This window comes from Peromyscus californicus, unplaced genomic scaffold (genome assembly GCF_007827085.1).
Source record: "Peromyscus californicus insignis strain IS unplaced genomic scaffold, ASM782708v3 Scaffold_18__1_contigs__length_77618521, whole genome shotgun sequence".
Lineage (NCBI taxonomy): Eukaryota > Metazoa > Chordata > Mammalia > Rodentia > Cricetidae > Peromyscus > Peromyscus californicus.
The window spans coordinates 8,449,622-8,462,592 of record NW_026294480.1 but is presented as its reverse complement, the minus strand read 5'-3'; the positions used below and the strand labels follow the sequence as shown (position 1 = coordinate 8,462,592).

The window sequence follows — 12,971 nt, the reverse complement described above, 5'->3', positions numbered from 1 at the left end:
ATACTCAGTAAAACAAACTCAACCAAAATTTAGTATTAACAAATTTAAACTATCCATCCTTCTAAACAGTGCTATTCAATTAGATGTTCTGTGTGGTGATACAGACATCTAGTTCTGCACTGTCCAACACAGCAGCCACTGGCCACGTGTGGCTATTGAGCTCCTGACATGTGAATAGTGTTGTGTAATGATTTTAAATTTTATTTTCATTACTCTTAACTATAAATAAACACATGTAGCCAGTGGCTACTGTCTTGGGAAGTAACAATGGAACAACAGCGCACACAGGGAAGAGGAGCCCCCTCTCCTGGGCTGAAAGGCTGCACTGTAGTTCATTTTCTACCTTACCAGGTACATCTTCCCCAAGACCAGAGGGCAGAGTTCTTGAGAAAAAGCTCATTAACACTCTAACTTTGCCTGCCTGAACAGCCTTCATGATTCTGTCTCTGATGGCCTTTTTGTCCCCTAATTCAGCAAAAGGGCTGAGTGAAGACCAGGGAATAATGAAACAGGTGTTCACTATGAGGTCTGCTTTTAGGATCCACAGAAAAAGGAACTGAAGAAGACCTTCTTGTTTCCTTCCCCACTGTAAGCAACATTTTCTAGAATAAGTTGTTGCATCAAAATAGATGTGTTTCTCAGTGGGGCAGGAAGCACAAAATCATGAGTGCCAACTAGTGTACACATGATGTTCAAGACTCTCCACTTGGCTGCAGCCCATCCAAGAGTCCTGTCTGCCACAGCTTCCTTTGTCCCTCATCTTTCCTCTGCATACACCCCCATCCTCTAAATTACAATCAGTTATCCCCAGTTCCAAGCTTACCATGTCCCAGGTGCCCTTTCCTGGCATATGCCTGGAATGCCCTTCCTACTTTCCAGTTCTTAATCTGCTTACCCTTTCAGCACTAAAGACAGCTTGGGTATCACCTTCTCCATGAAGATTTCTATGCACTTGTATTACAAATCAGTGGCCCCTGCCCAAAAGTAGTCACAGTGCCCTCAGTACACATCTACTCTGACAACCCCAATCTGCTGTTATTTGGTTTTGCTTTTTAATCTCCTAAAGTTCTCTGAAAGTGGTTTCAGGGCAAAGACTGCATGCATGATCTCTATAACCCTAACACTCACCAAAAATACCACAGACACTCAAGGTGTGCTTAGACAATGGCTACATATGACCCACAGGCAATCAAAAAATAAGATGACTATTTTTACAAAAAGAGAACTGATAAGAGGTTTAAAAAAATCTACCCAAATTTCAAAATAATCAGACTCATAACCTCAAACCATTATAAACAGGGATTTGAAATACAACAAATTGCATGTAAATGGCACTAATCATCAGGATAAATTTCTGACAGGATTGTGATCACAGAATGACTGCTAGCTTCAAGACCATGAAACAGGCATATTTTCAGCCAAGCTGGTCTTCAGTTTCATTAGATATCAACATGAGATGACCACCCACATCTGGGACATGCCAGGTCCTTAAGTATATACTGGACATGGTAAGCTTGGAATTACAGATAACCGAATATATTTAGGAGATGGTATATGCAGAGGAGAGGTCTGGGATGGGCAGGAGCCAGAGAAAAGTCTCGAAGACCATACATACACTACTCCACACTCACTGCATTGTGCTTCATGGGCCTTTGCCCTACCGAGGAACACAGTTCTGTTCCAATCCAATAGCTGCGAGTGGGGATTAAATCAGAGGCAAACACTAACATGTCATTACAGTTCCTGACACACACCCAAAATGTTATCCATCATGCTAGCTTCTAATTACAATCTTTTTTTCCTCAAACAACAAGAGCTAAAGTCCATAGAATCCTAATTCCACACAGTATCCATCTCTAAAATCCGATAACTTATTTTGAACATTAAAGCTGCATGAGTAATAAAACAGGTTTGTTTCCAGGAACCATAAAGCATAACTACACAGCACCAATTTAACAGCATTAACTCTCAAAAGAAAATTGAAAGAAAAGACTAATTTACAGAAATCAGGCTATACAGACTTACCCTGAGTGGGAAATTAAAAGGCCGGCGGTAAGGCTGAAAGCCGACAGGTCCTCCCTGCTGGAGTATGGCTTGGTGGGCTGCATGCAGACCCTCCCCTGCAGGAACAGCATTGTTGTTTCGAGCAGGCTGGTTATTGTTGACCTGCTGATTTGCACTGTTCTCATTTTCTTCCTGGTCTCCCAGTAAGTAGGAATGAAGGTCCCTATATAGAAGTTACACCAGTGAGTCTCATTTCAGGTCAGAGTGACAATGACAAGCATAGTGTATTCCTTAAAGGATAGAAAATGTGTAGGTAGATTCTATAGAGAGCATTGCTCCTGCTATCTAGACTAAATGCTAGTGTCTGCTTCAAATTAAACTCTTCCAACTATGTTAGCTAGCTCATGGGACACTCCACAAATTCAACCTATTTTGTCTCCTCACCCAACATCTGGGAAGAAGTCAGTGATTTAGAGGAAACATAGACAGTTGGCATTAGGCTCCACAGTGAAAATCTTTTTCTTCTTCCCAGGCTACAAATCAATTCAGACAAGAGTAGCACTGGAGAGAAAGATGGTGTTTAATCAAATATAACCAAGTCTACACCACACAGTAATTTACCACAGTTGGCCAAATATTTCACAGAAACTCCCCTATCTCATAGACTCAATAAATAAATTCAGCTCAATAAATACAAATGGTTGTGGGAATTAACCCTGATCATCAATCAACCTGACAACATCTAGAGTCATAGTGTTGGCCAGTTTTATGTGTCAACTTGACACAGGCTACAGTCATCTGGGAAGAAGGAACATAATAAATTAAGAATATGCCCCCACGAGACTGGCCTGTGAATAAGCCTATAGTCCATTTTCTTGATTAGTGATTCATGAGGGAGGGCCTATCCCACAGAGGGTGGGTGCCATCCCTGGGTGAGTGGTTTGGGGATGGGGTGAGTATAAGAAATAGGATGATAAAGCCCTAAGAACCAAGCCAGTAAACAGCATTCCTTTATGGCCTCTGCATCCATCCTGCCTACAGGTTCTTGCCTTGAGTTCTCACCCTGACTTCCTTTGGTGATGGACTGCTACCTCGAAGTGTAAGATGAAATAAACCCTCTCCTCCCAAAGTTGCTTTTGGTCATGGTGTTTTATTATAGCAATGGAAATCCTACTGAAGACAAAACCTAGGAGACAGGCCTCTGGAATGCCAGTGAGAGAATGTCTAAATTAGGCTAAGGTGGAAAGAACCATCCTAAAAGTGGGTGATACCATTCACCGGGCAGGCCAAGGATCCTGAACAGAATAAATTAGGAAAGCTAGCCATGGACTAGCATTTCTTTCTCTCTGCTTCCTGAATGCAAATGTTATGTGAGTAGATGCCTCAAGCTCCTACTGCCAAGACTTCCCCACCACAATGAACTCTACCTCAAAATGTAAGCCCAAACAAACACGCTCTCTTAATCTGCTTCTGTTGGGTATTTATCACAGCCACACGAAAAGTAACTAAGTAACAAACAAGAAATCAAACCTTAGAAAACTTTCTTTACCTGGTTAGAATCCCTAATAAAGTAAATAATAAAATAAAGGTAAGTTAGCTTGTCTTTAAATGCATCACATTTTTTAACTTTTAAGTTAATTTGTATTGATGGAACTGTCACATTCCTATATAAGCACACCACGTAGTCTAACTGTGCTGCTGGCCCCAATACCCTTTGTTTGCCACATCTAACAGCACAAAAGAAGGTGCACCAGAGGGGACAGGGTGCACACATCCTCCTTGAAAGGGTAACCTGTGGACAGCACTCAGCTGTAATTAAACCTAGGGTTTTCTAAGCGTTTTTTATTTACATGTGTGCATGTGTGTATATATGCCACATGTGTGGAGGTGCCCACAGAGCCAGAAAAGGTGTCAGATCCCCAGAGTTGGACTCACAGACAGTTGGGGGAGCCTGACATTAGTTCTAAGAATGAACTGGGTCCTCTGGAAGAACAGCAAGAACCCTTACTGCTGAGCCATCTCTCCCGACTCTAAAACTACTTTTTACTGACTGGTTTACTTCTTTCAGGAAGGTTATAAAACAAGATAGGCCATGGTGGCACATGCCTGTATTCTCAGTATCAAGAAGACTGGGGCATGAGGACTCTATGGTTATAGCTTAGGTAAGACTGTCTCAAAATTAAAAATAAAATATGGGGCTAGAGATGTCACTCAGTGGTATAGCATTTGTATAGTATGTTATAGAGATAGAAAACATGGAAGCCCAGGGAGTCAGCTGCCATACTCACAGCAAGTATCCAGCAGTAACGGTCCATGCACGCACAAGCCCCTTCAGCCACTGCCTCGTGTGTCCCTGTTCCAGCAATGCTGGCAAGACGACCTGCAGCAGGAGCAGCTCAAGGGACAGTTCACTCACTGGAGCATCACTACAACAGTTACAGGTTTACAACATGAATCCTATTTCCATTATAATTTATAAAACATCTAATCAGATTAAACAAATCTCCAAGCCAAATGAACCCATTGTCTTTATTGCTTTTCTCCCACTCGCTCTTCAAGTCAGTGAGGCTATCCTCCTAGACTCCACTGAAGCTGTTCCTAGTCCCTTGGTGTCCATGCCACTGTGCTTACTTGCACTGTGAGAGCAGCATGTTAGAGCTGCTCACTCATCCTCCTAACTAGCTGCTTCCCCAGTCTAGAAATATGAGGGCCCGTTTTGTCCTGTTTCTCAACTAAGCTTATTCCTTGTGTGACTGTGACTGTGGCTTGCATACCACCTTCATCTACTACTGATATTTCTTCCCTGACTCCTAACTTGTATATCCACCATGGAACTCAGTGCACCACATTGATGTGCACTTAGAACAAGCATCCAACCAAACCATTAATCTCTTCCCACTGTCACCTCAATACATTAAGCCCATATTTCCCATGCTAAGAAAGAACTTCTGATTTCTGACTTCCTTCTTTACACCTCACATCCACACTGCTGGACTCATTGACTCTTAACTTCCACTGCTACCTCCTTCACCTGTACCCTTCCCATCTCCACTAGGATCATCACATTCTCTTCTGGCTACCCTCCTGCTTCTAACCTCATCACTCTCACTCTCTCTCTTATCACTGAGGAGCCAGAGTGAGCCTGATAGTCAAAGTGCTAATTACAGCCTCCAAGACTCAAAAAGCTGGCTTTTAAGGACTTCTCTGACTTCATACCCAACTATTGTGCTCTCTCCTTCTTAGCCAAACTAGCCTGTCAAACAGATCTGGGTGCTATTGTGCCCACCTGAGTCACTCTCAAGGGATGCACATGGCTCAGTACCCCTTCCTCACCTCCCTTCACCCCTTCCTCACCTCCCTTCAGGGCTTTCCTCAACTGTCACCTCAGTCTATCAGTTACTCCTTCTAAATTAAAACCCCATTCTGGGCATTCTCTATTCTTTTCTCTCCTTTTCCCTAGAGCAGTAATGATTATTAAGCATAACACATGTTTTATCTATTTAAAAGCCTTTCTCCTTGCCCCCAAATGTAGCCTCTCCTATGGAGGAACTACTGACAACTGTTTAGGACAGGAATAATACACCCAAACTTTCAGAAAATCTAGACAGCAGGGATGAGGGTGGAATATAAATGGAGAGCAAAGGGAGAAGGAAACTAAGCTACTAAGTGGTAACAAGTTGGTTTAGTGCAAGGTCTTAAGGATTTGGAACCCACAAAACTTAAAAGGTGGTGGCGCATGCCTTTAATCCCAGCACTCGGGAGGCAGAGGCAGGCGGATCTCTGAGTTCGAGGCCAGCCTGGTCTCCAAAGCGAGTACCAGGAAAGGCACAAAGCTACACAGAGAAACCCTGTCTCAAAAAACCAAAAAAAAAAAAAAAAAAAAAAAAAAGGACAGAAATAAACTTAAGGAAGCAATCTCATTCCCCATAGCTTGAGGAGAACTCTGGGGTAATGAAGTCACTGAAAAGTTTAAACCCAAAAGGATGAAAGCCTTGTGTCTTATTTTTAGTTAATGGTTAAAGATGTACACAAAGAAAAAACAATGCTACTAATTCTCATTAAGCGTGGTAAAACTTTCTAAACAAACGCAAAAATAAATCTTCCTTTGAAAAATGTAACTATTAGCATGTATATGACTGAGAGTATGGCAAAATGGAACTATCACATAAAATGTTTAATGCAATTTGAATATTAAATTTCCAATAGTGACATATCATTATAGTTTTTCTAAGTTTTAAAAATGTATCTATAGGGTTGGGGATGCCACTCAGTCATAAGGTACTTGCTTACCATACTAGCACTGAGTTCAAGCCCCCAAACCACCAAAATAACAACAAAATTCTTACCTGTAGAGCATGACATTGTAGGGAAGAAAATTAGGCAAGAGACTCTTAATTATACGTATAGGAAGCCAGAGCATCAGAAGTACAATGGAGCCAAAGACAATCTGCAGTAACAAACAAGCACACCCCACTGTGAGTCCAGCAAACTACTTGGTAAGTTCATTCCACTGGCTGAGGTAAATACAGTCAGTATGCTCCCCCAGCCCTCCCAATCTAAAAGGATACAAACAACAAAAACACTATATGAAATTAAGATAGCATTGGATTAAAAAAAAAAAAAGCCTGCTCACCACTGACAAAATAAATCTTCGGAGATGCCTATAAATGGGCAAGTGGATCATTTCCTGTACTGGATTAAAATCTGGATCATTCAAATTCCTTAAAAACCATAAGACACCAGGTCGAAGTACCTGCAAATATATTTAAAGTGTGATAGATACCCAGAAAAATAAGGTCCTAAAGAACTCACAACTGTCAATGGAAAAAGAAGTTCCTTAGCCAGAAATTCTATCAAACTACTGTGCTTTTAATGACTTTTGATGCTTTTAATCGAAAACTGGAAAACACTCACTGAGAACAATTTATTAAGAAATCTGGATCACTGAGGTAAAAATATATAAACATTACTACATACTATATGATGTATAGTATTTAGGGGAAGGCTCCAGACCCACCCCCTATCCTCCTCAAATTTTTCACAGAGTAAAGCACAAATGACATTCAGCCTCTGTGATTTCACATTTCACTGCCAGTGGCTTTGTAGGCTTTCTCCTCCATCACCAGTCTTAGTAAATAAGGTAAGCTAATTTGTGCAAAGGATTTATTCATTTCCAAAAAACAAAGGAGAATAGGAATTGTGCCTTTGTTTCTCATTATTACCCCAGCATAGAGCATAGAATCTGGAACTTGAGATGCATATTAAGGAAACACTAATCTTCCCTCATTTTTAAACCAGTTAGAACAGGATCTGGGAAGGTACCCACCTGGCAAGTAAAGTGGGATCATAAAGGATCCTCACTGTAATTTTGTATTTCAAATGTCAATATTTCAATATTTTTTATTTCAAATATTTCAATATTTTCAACTCTATGAAACTTCTCTTGGGATGAAGTCTAAGACCAGTTTATTATATACCACTTTTAGGAGTTTACAACAGAGGGTAAGTATGATGTCTATCAAGTAAGAACTTTAGTTTTTAATTAGCCTTGATCATTTTTAAAACTATAACATGCCATTTTTTTTGACATAAAAAAGAATTTAAAGTAATCAAACCAAACTGTGTTAGTTATTCCCTCTTAGAATAGTAGAGAATATGGTTTAGTTAGGAAAATACCCTACCTAACCTTCGAGGGATGACTGGGTGTCAGTGCTGTGGGAATTCACTCCAACCATGACCTTGGGGTATCTGGCCCAATAAAAGCATGATTTTTTTTTTCTGGGTATGTGACTGCTTAAAACTGAGGAGGCGAGTGCTCATCCTCTCTTAGGGCGGTCGGAAACTGGATGGCTGGTCCCATTGATCACCAGGCAGAATGGAGGAGGACAACAGCTGTTTATTTTGTTCTGTATCCTCCCCATTTTTTTTTTTTTTTTTTGGTTTTTCGAGACAGGGTTTCCTGTGTAGCTTTGCGCCTTTCCTGGATCTTGCGCTGTAGACCAGGCTGGCCTCGAACTCACAGAGATCCGCCTGCCTCTGCCTCCCGAGTGCTGGGATTAAAGGCGTGCGCCACCACCGCCAGGCCCCATTTTTTTTAAAATCTATCTATTTATTTATTTAGTTACTTACTTATTTATTTGTCAGCTTTTTGAGACAGAGTTTCTCTGTGTAGCTTTGTGCCTTTCCTGGAACTCATTCTGTAGCCCAGGCTGGCCTCAAACTCACAGAGATACGCCTGCTTCTGCCTCCCAAGTGCTGGGATTAAAGGTGTGCACCACCACTGCCCAGCTTCCCATTTTATATCTTAATAAGTCCTTGATACCCTTTAACAGACTCTTGTGGATTCGCTTATTAGGTCAAAGCAAATCTCTTCTAAAAAACGCAGAGCACCGACACTTCACTATAGGACCTACCTCTCTCAGTAACAGAATGAAGGAGGCAAAGTAGAACACATACACCATTCCCACCAGCCAGTGCAGAAACATCGTAGTTCCTGGAGCTGACTGAAAGCTCAGTTCTCGATCTTTCAGAGTAGCATCAAACATTTCCTGAGCCAAAATAGAACAGGTTAGAGATCTGTGCCACCTACACAACGCTTAGTACTTCGACCATTAAGAGTAAGATCACCCACCAAATGCATGTAATGTCAATGTTTTCGGTTTTCAGTTCTCTTAATGCCATTTCACAGTGCCAGAGGCTATATTCTTATATACATACAGTACTTTAAAATCTTAAAGCATGGGCAGACAATGTGGCTCAGTGGGTAAAGGCACTTGCTACCAAGCCTGATGACCTGAGTTTGATATCCCTGAGATTCACATGGTAAAGAGAGTGGACTCCTGCAAGTTGGGCTCTCACCCTTACATGAGCAAATACTCAAAATAAATACTGCAATTAAAAATCATGAAGGATAAATAATTAGTTTCACTAGTTCATTTCTTTTCTGTGACATGGTCTCATGTATCTCAGGCCAGCCTAGAACTTGCTATGCAGCTGAAGGAAACCTGGACGTTCTGACCCTCCTAGCTATCACACTTAGTTTATGTGGTGTCGGGGACTGAACTCAGGACTTCATGCACTCTACCAACTGACCTATGCTTTCAGGCCTTTACTAGTAAAAACTACTACATAGGATCTTGATTTCTTAGTTAGAGGTCTTCTTTCACAAAAGGTTTTAAATAATAAAGAATAAGAGTAAACATCAATCTCAGAACCAAGAACAGCTTTTCTACATGTATTTTGAAAAATCAAAACTAAAAACCATTAAAATTTAGTATCATAGTTTTAAAAACTGGCCAACATTAGTATAAAATCTAGGAGGGAAGAATGAGTAACGAAATTCTCCAATAGTTATAAAAGCTCCAATCAAAATACCCTGACATTCAAACACATACAAGACATTAAATAATACTCAAGACAAATTAATGACATTTAGACTCAATAGTGTTACATTCTAAGAATAAGTAAATCACTTTTCTTTAAAAGGAATGTTTTCTAAAGACTTTTTGAAGCTTTGAAATGAAATTATGACAGTGGGTGCTCAACTCACCAGAGAACAAATATCCAGCCACCAGCCACAAATGAGAGGGAACACTCCAATTTCTACCACAACTAACAAAGAAACCTTAATTAAATAAAAATAAAGGTCATCAGTATCAACCAAATGGAGAACAAACCACTTTGAGCTTTCATTTACAATTGGATTACCTTAACCACAATATAGCAGACTCCCAGCAAGCGTCGAGACCTATGAAACTTAACAAGAGTTGCCAAGGCCTGCAGCATCGAGTCAAGGAGACACTGAACACTTGAGAATGGGAGAGAGGAAACTCTTCAGGTTATACTAAATGTAATAACAAATTTCATTTATTTCAAATTCTTTCTACACACATCCCTTCACAAACACTAACTTTTATGAAGACAGGGGAAAGCAGCTTTGTTATTAATGAGAACTCTTTGGTATGAATGGCACTGTACCTCCAAGCTGACTCATTAAAGGATACGTGACAAATTATCAGCGTTATTGCTAAAAGTATATATCCAACAATTGTCGTGATTAGACCTTCAAAATGAGATGCTTGGACCTGAAAATAAAACAAATAAATAAGATAAAACTTTCCCTCATGGTTGATAACCCAGTTTTTAAGTATACTAAGTGATCTGAATGATAGACAGTAAACTGCTGCTTCAAGATATTTATAATTTAAAAACTGAAATCTCGCCAGGCGGTGGTGGCACACGCCTTTAATCCCAGCACTCGGGAGGCAGAGCCAGGCGGATCTCTGTGAGTTCGAGGCCAGCCTGGGCTACCAAGTGAGTTCCAGGAAAGGCGCAAAGCTACACAGAGAAACCCTGTCTCGAAAAACCAAAAAAACAAAACAAAACAAAACTGAAATCTCCTTTATGAAGAATCTGGAAACCAGACCCTCTCATATATAGACTGCTATATGTTACTGAAGACTGACGAATAGTAAAGAATAACATTTTATCAAGAGTCAAAATAAGAGAGTGAATGAAATTTCCCAATAAGACCACAATCTTAACAGCCAGCCCTTATTCTCATAAAGGTGCATTTGCTAAGAGCTGATTGCTAGCATACTGCCCAGCTTGCCCACCGACCTGCTAACAATCTGACCACAACATCTCATACCCTTAGAAGTAACTGTTTAAGCTTCTCTATCTCTCCATTACTCTTCTAGAGACTTGGAGAAAGAAAAAATTGGAGAATGACAAACATTTCTCATTCATATCTTTTCTTTTCCTGGGTTATGTGTAATAAGCAGCAACAGTTCCGAGTTAGTGTCTGCTGAAACCATTTGTCTCAGTTCTGTAGGTTCTCACAAGCAACCAATAAGGCATCAGAGCAGTAGAAGATAATGGAACATTCCCAAAAGCAATCGAAGAACTCACACACACAAAGGAAACAAAAGACCCCAGAGTCAGCTCTTCCTTAAAAGAGAAATCCTCATAGTCCACAAAGTAGCCATATTCCATGGATCTTTCGAAACTCCAGCTGTGGTAGTCCCTTCTTAGTACAAAAGACAGTCTCTTATTCATGGGCAATGTCATCACCATCTAATTGTTATCAAAGTCAGACATGCACATTAACATTCTTTACTGCTAAAGAGCTGCGGGATGCCAGGTTACTGGAGTGTTTGCTAAGCTAATAAAATGTTTTAGAAAAAAAAACAGCAAGAATCTATCCAGCTACTCATCCATCATTAGGAAATGACAAAATGTAAAATATAAGCAATTTCTTGAGAAAACACTATATATAGTCCATTACCCCAAGAGAGTCTTCTATTCCCTTTTTAAAAATTGATAAATATACTGATACTTTTCAAAACTCACTTTGGACCACCTCAGGAAAGTACAGAGAGGTACACACACGTTCATCAAGTGAAGGAAAAGCAACCTATGGGAAACCTCAGGCCCAGCATACTGCAAGGTTCCACAGCACACCTGTAATGGCTGGCATATGACATGCTACTTCCTGAGCAACTGTTCGGTTTCAAACAAAAAGAACAAGACTGTGCTGACTAAATGTTCCTTTGCACAAGATACATTGAGAAATGAATTCTTCAAAATATTCCTTAGTGGGCTGGAGACATGGTTCAGCAGAATTAAGAGCATTTGTTGCTCTTGCAGAAGACCCGGTCCACTTCTCAGCACTAGTACAGTGGCTCACAAGCACTCATAATCTCAGTTGCACAGTATCCAACAAGACACTCATGGCACACACACATGCCAGCAAAGCATTTATACACATAAAATAAAAATAAAATATTCCTAGCCAGGCAGTGGTGGCACACATCTTTAATCCCAGCACTTGGGAGGCAGAAGCAGGCGATCTCTGAGTTCAAGGCCAGCCTGGTCTACAAAGTGAGTTCCAAAACAGCCAGGGTTACTCAGAGAAACCCTGTCTCGGAAAACAAAAAAAGGAAAAATAAAATTCCTTAGAAAATAACAAACTTGGGAATAATTAGCAGAAGTAAAGTTCTGAAAGTATTATACTCACATGTTCCTCAAATCCCAAACCAACAAGGGAGAAATGACCGATGTGGTAAGGACAGAATGCTAAAAGAGAGGAGAAAATTTATCATTAGAACAATGAGCACTCTTAACGTAATCTCCACTAAAGGAACCAGGACATCTTTGAGAAACAGTAGATTCTCGGAGAAAAAAACCAAACTGTACCTGGCACAATAAAACATCAAGGTCTAACAGGACCCTGTCAAAAGGACACAGGAACCATTCTGAAGAGGGTGTCACTGGCATTTTTAAAGAGATGTTAAAAATTAGCAACAACCACTCAATGACCAAAATTGATGGGAACACATAGAAACCAAACCCATGAGCTCTTCTTCTTAATACTCAAAGCTCCAAACATCAACCACAAAGGAAAAAGGCAGCAACATGAAAAGAAACACTTCACGTCTGGGAAGTGGCCTGCACATCAGCTCCTCACTTTGGACTAATCACTGAAAGGACACCACCTGCCCGGCGTCTCCTGAGAACCAACCTCACACTAACTGTATTGTTGCTGTTGATAAAAATGAACTCTTTTTATAGAAAAGCTAGCCAAGAATGACCTTTAAAATCCCAGAATTTGAAACATTCGGCACTTTTCAACACCTAAGGAGGACTGACACTAGGTGCGACACTAAAATATCATTCCGCAGACTTCTTTCTTGGTGTAAACAGAAAATGATAAAAATCACATACCTCTTCCTATGTCCCATTCTGAGTCAAAATGCATGCCCAATAACCTTGTCAAAGATGACTGAACCTGACCTGATCAGGCCCTTAAATTTGACTTCCAGTTTAGAAAACATGGCAGAAAGAGGATGAGGGTAGAGGACACCAACACACACATCCTAACAGAGTAGAGTAGGAAGCACAGGGAAGACTATTTCAACCTCCCAGTAATGTGCACACATTATTTGGATCTTTATTCAAACACACCA

At 40.4% G+C, this 12,971-nt stretch overlaps 1 protein-coding gene across 2 annotated transcripts in view; it reads right to left on the bottom strand.

Moving 5' to 3' along the window:
* Marchf6 (membrane associated ring-CH-type finger 6) overlaps positions 1–12,971 on the bottom strand; it is a 63,497-nt gene that overhangs the window by 18,041 nt on the left and 32,485 nt on the right. For both annotated transcript variants that reach the window (XM_052743012.1, XM_052743013.1), the window contains exons 11-19: positions 12,023–12,081; positions 10,008–10,088; positions 9,712–9,780; positions 9,554–9,628; positions 8,418–8,552; positions 6,638–6,757; positions 6,351–6,451; positions 4,293–4,430; positions 2,026–2,227 (exon numbers count right to left, since the gene is read on the bottom strand). In XM_052743012.1, the coding sequence (XP_052598972.1) occupies positions 2,026–2,227; positions 4,293–4,430; positions 6,351–6,451; positions 6,638–6,757; positions 8,418–8,552; positions 9,554–9,628; positions 9,712–9,780; positions 10,008–10,088; positions 12,023–12,081 (980 nt within the window). The remainder of the gene's footprint in view (positions 1–2,025; positions 2,228–4,292; positions 4,431–6,350; positions 6,452–6,637; positions 6,758–8,417; positions 8,553–9,553; positions 9,629–9,711; positions 9,781–10,007; positions 10,089–12,022; positions 12,082–12,971) is intronic.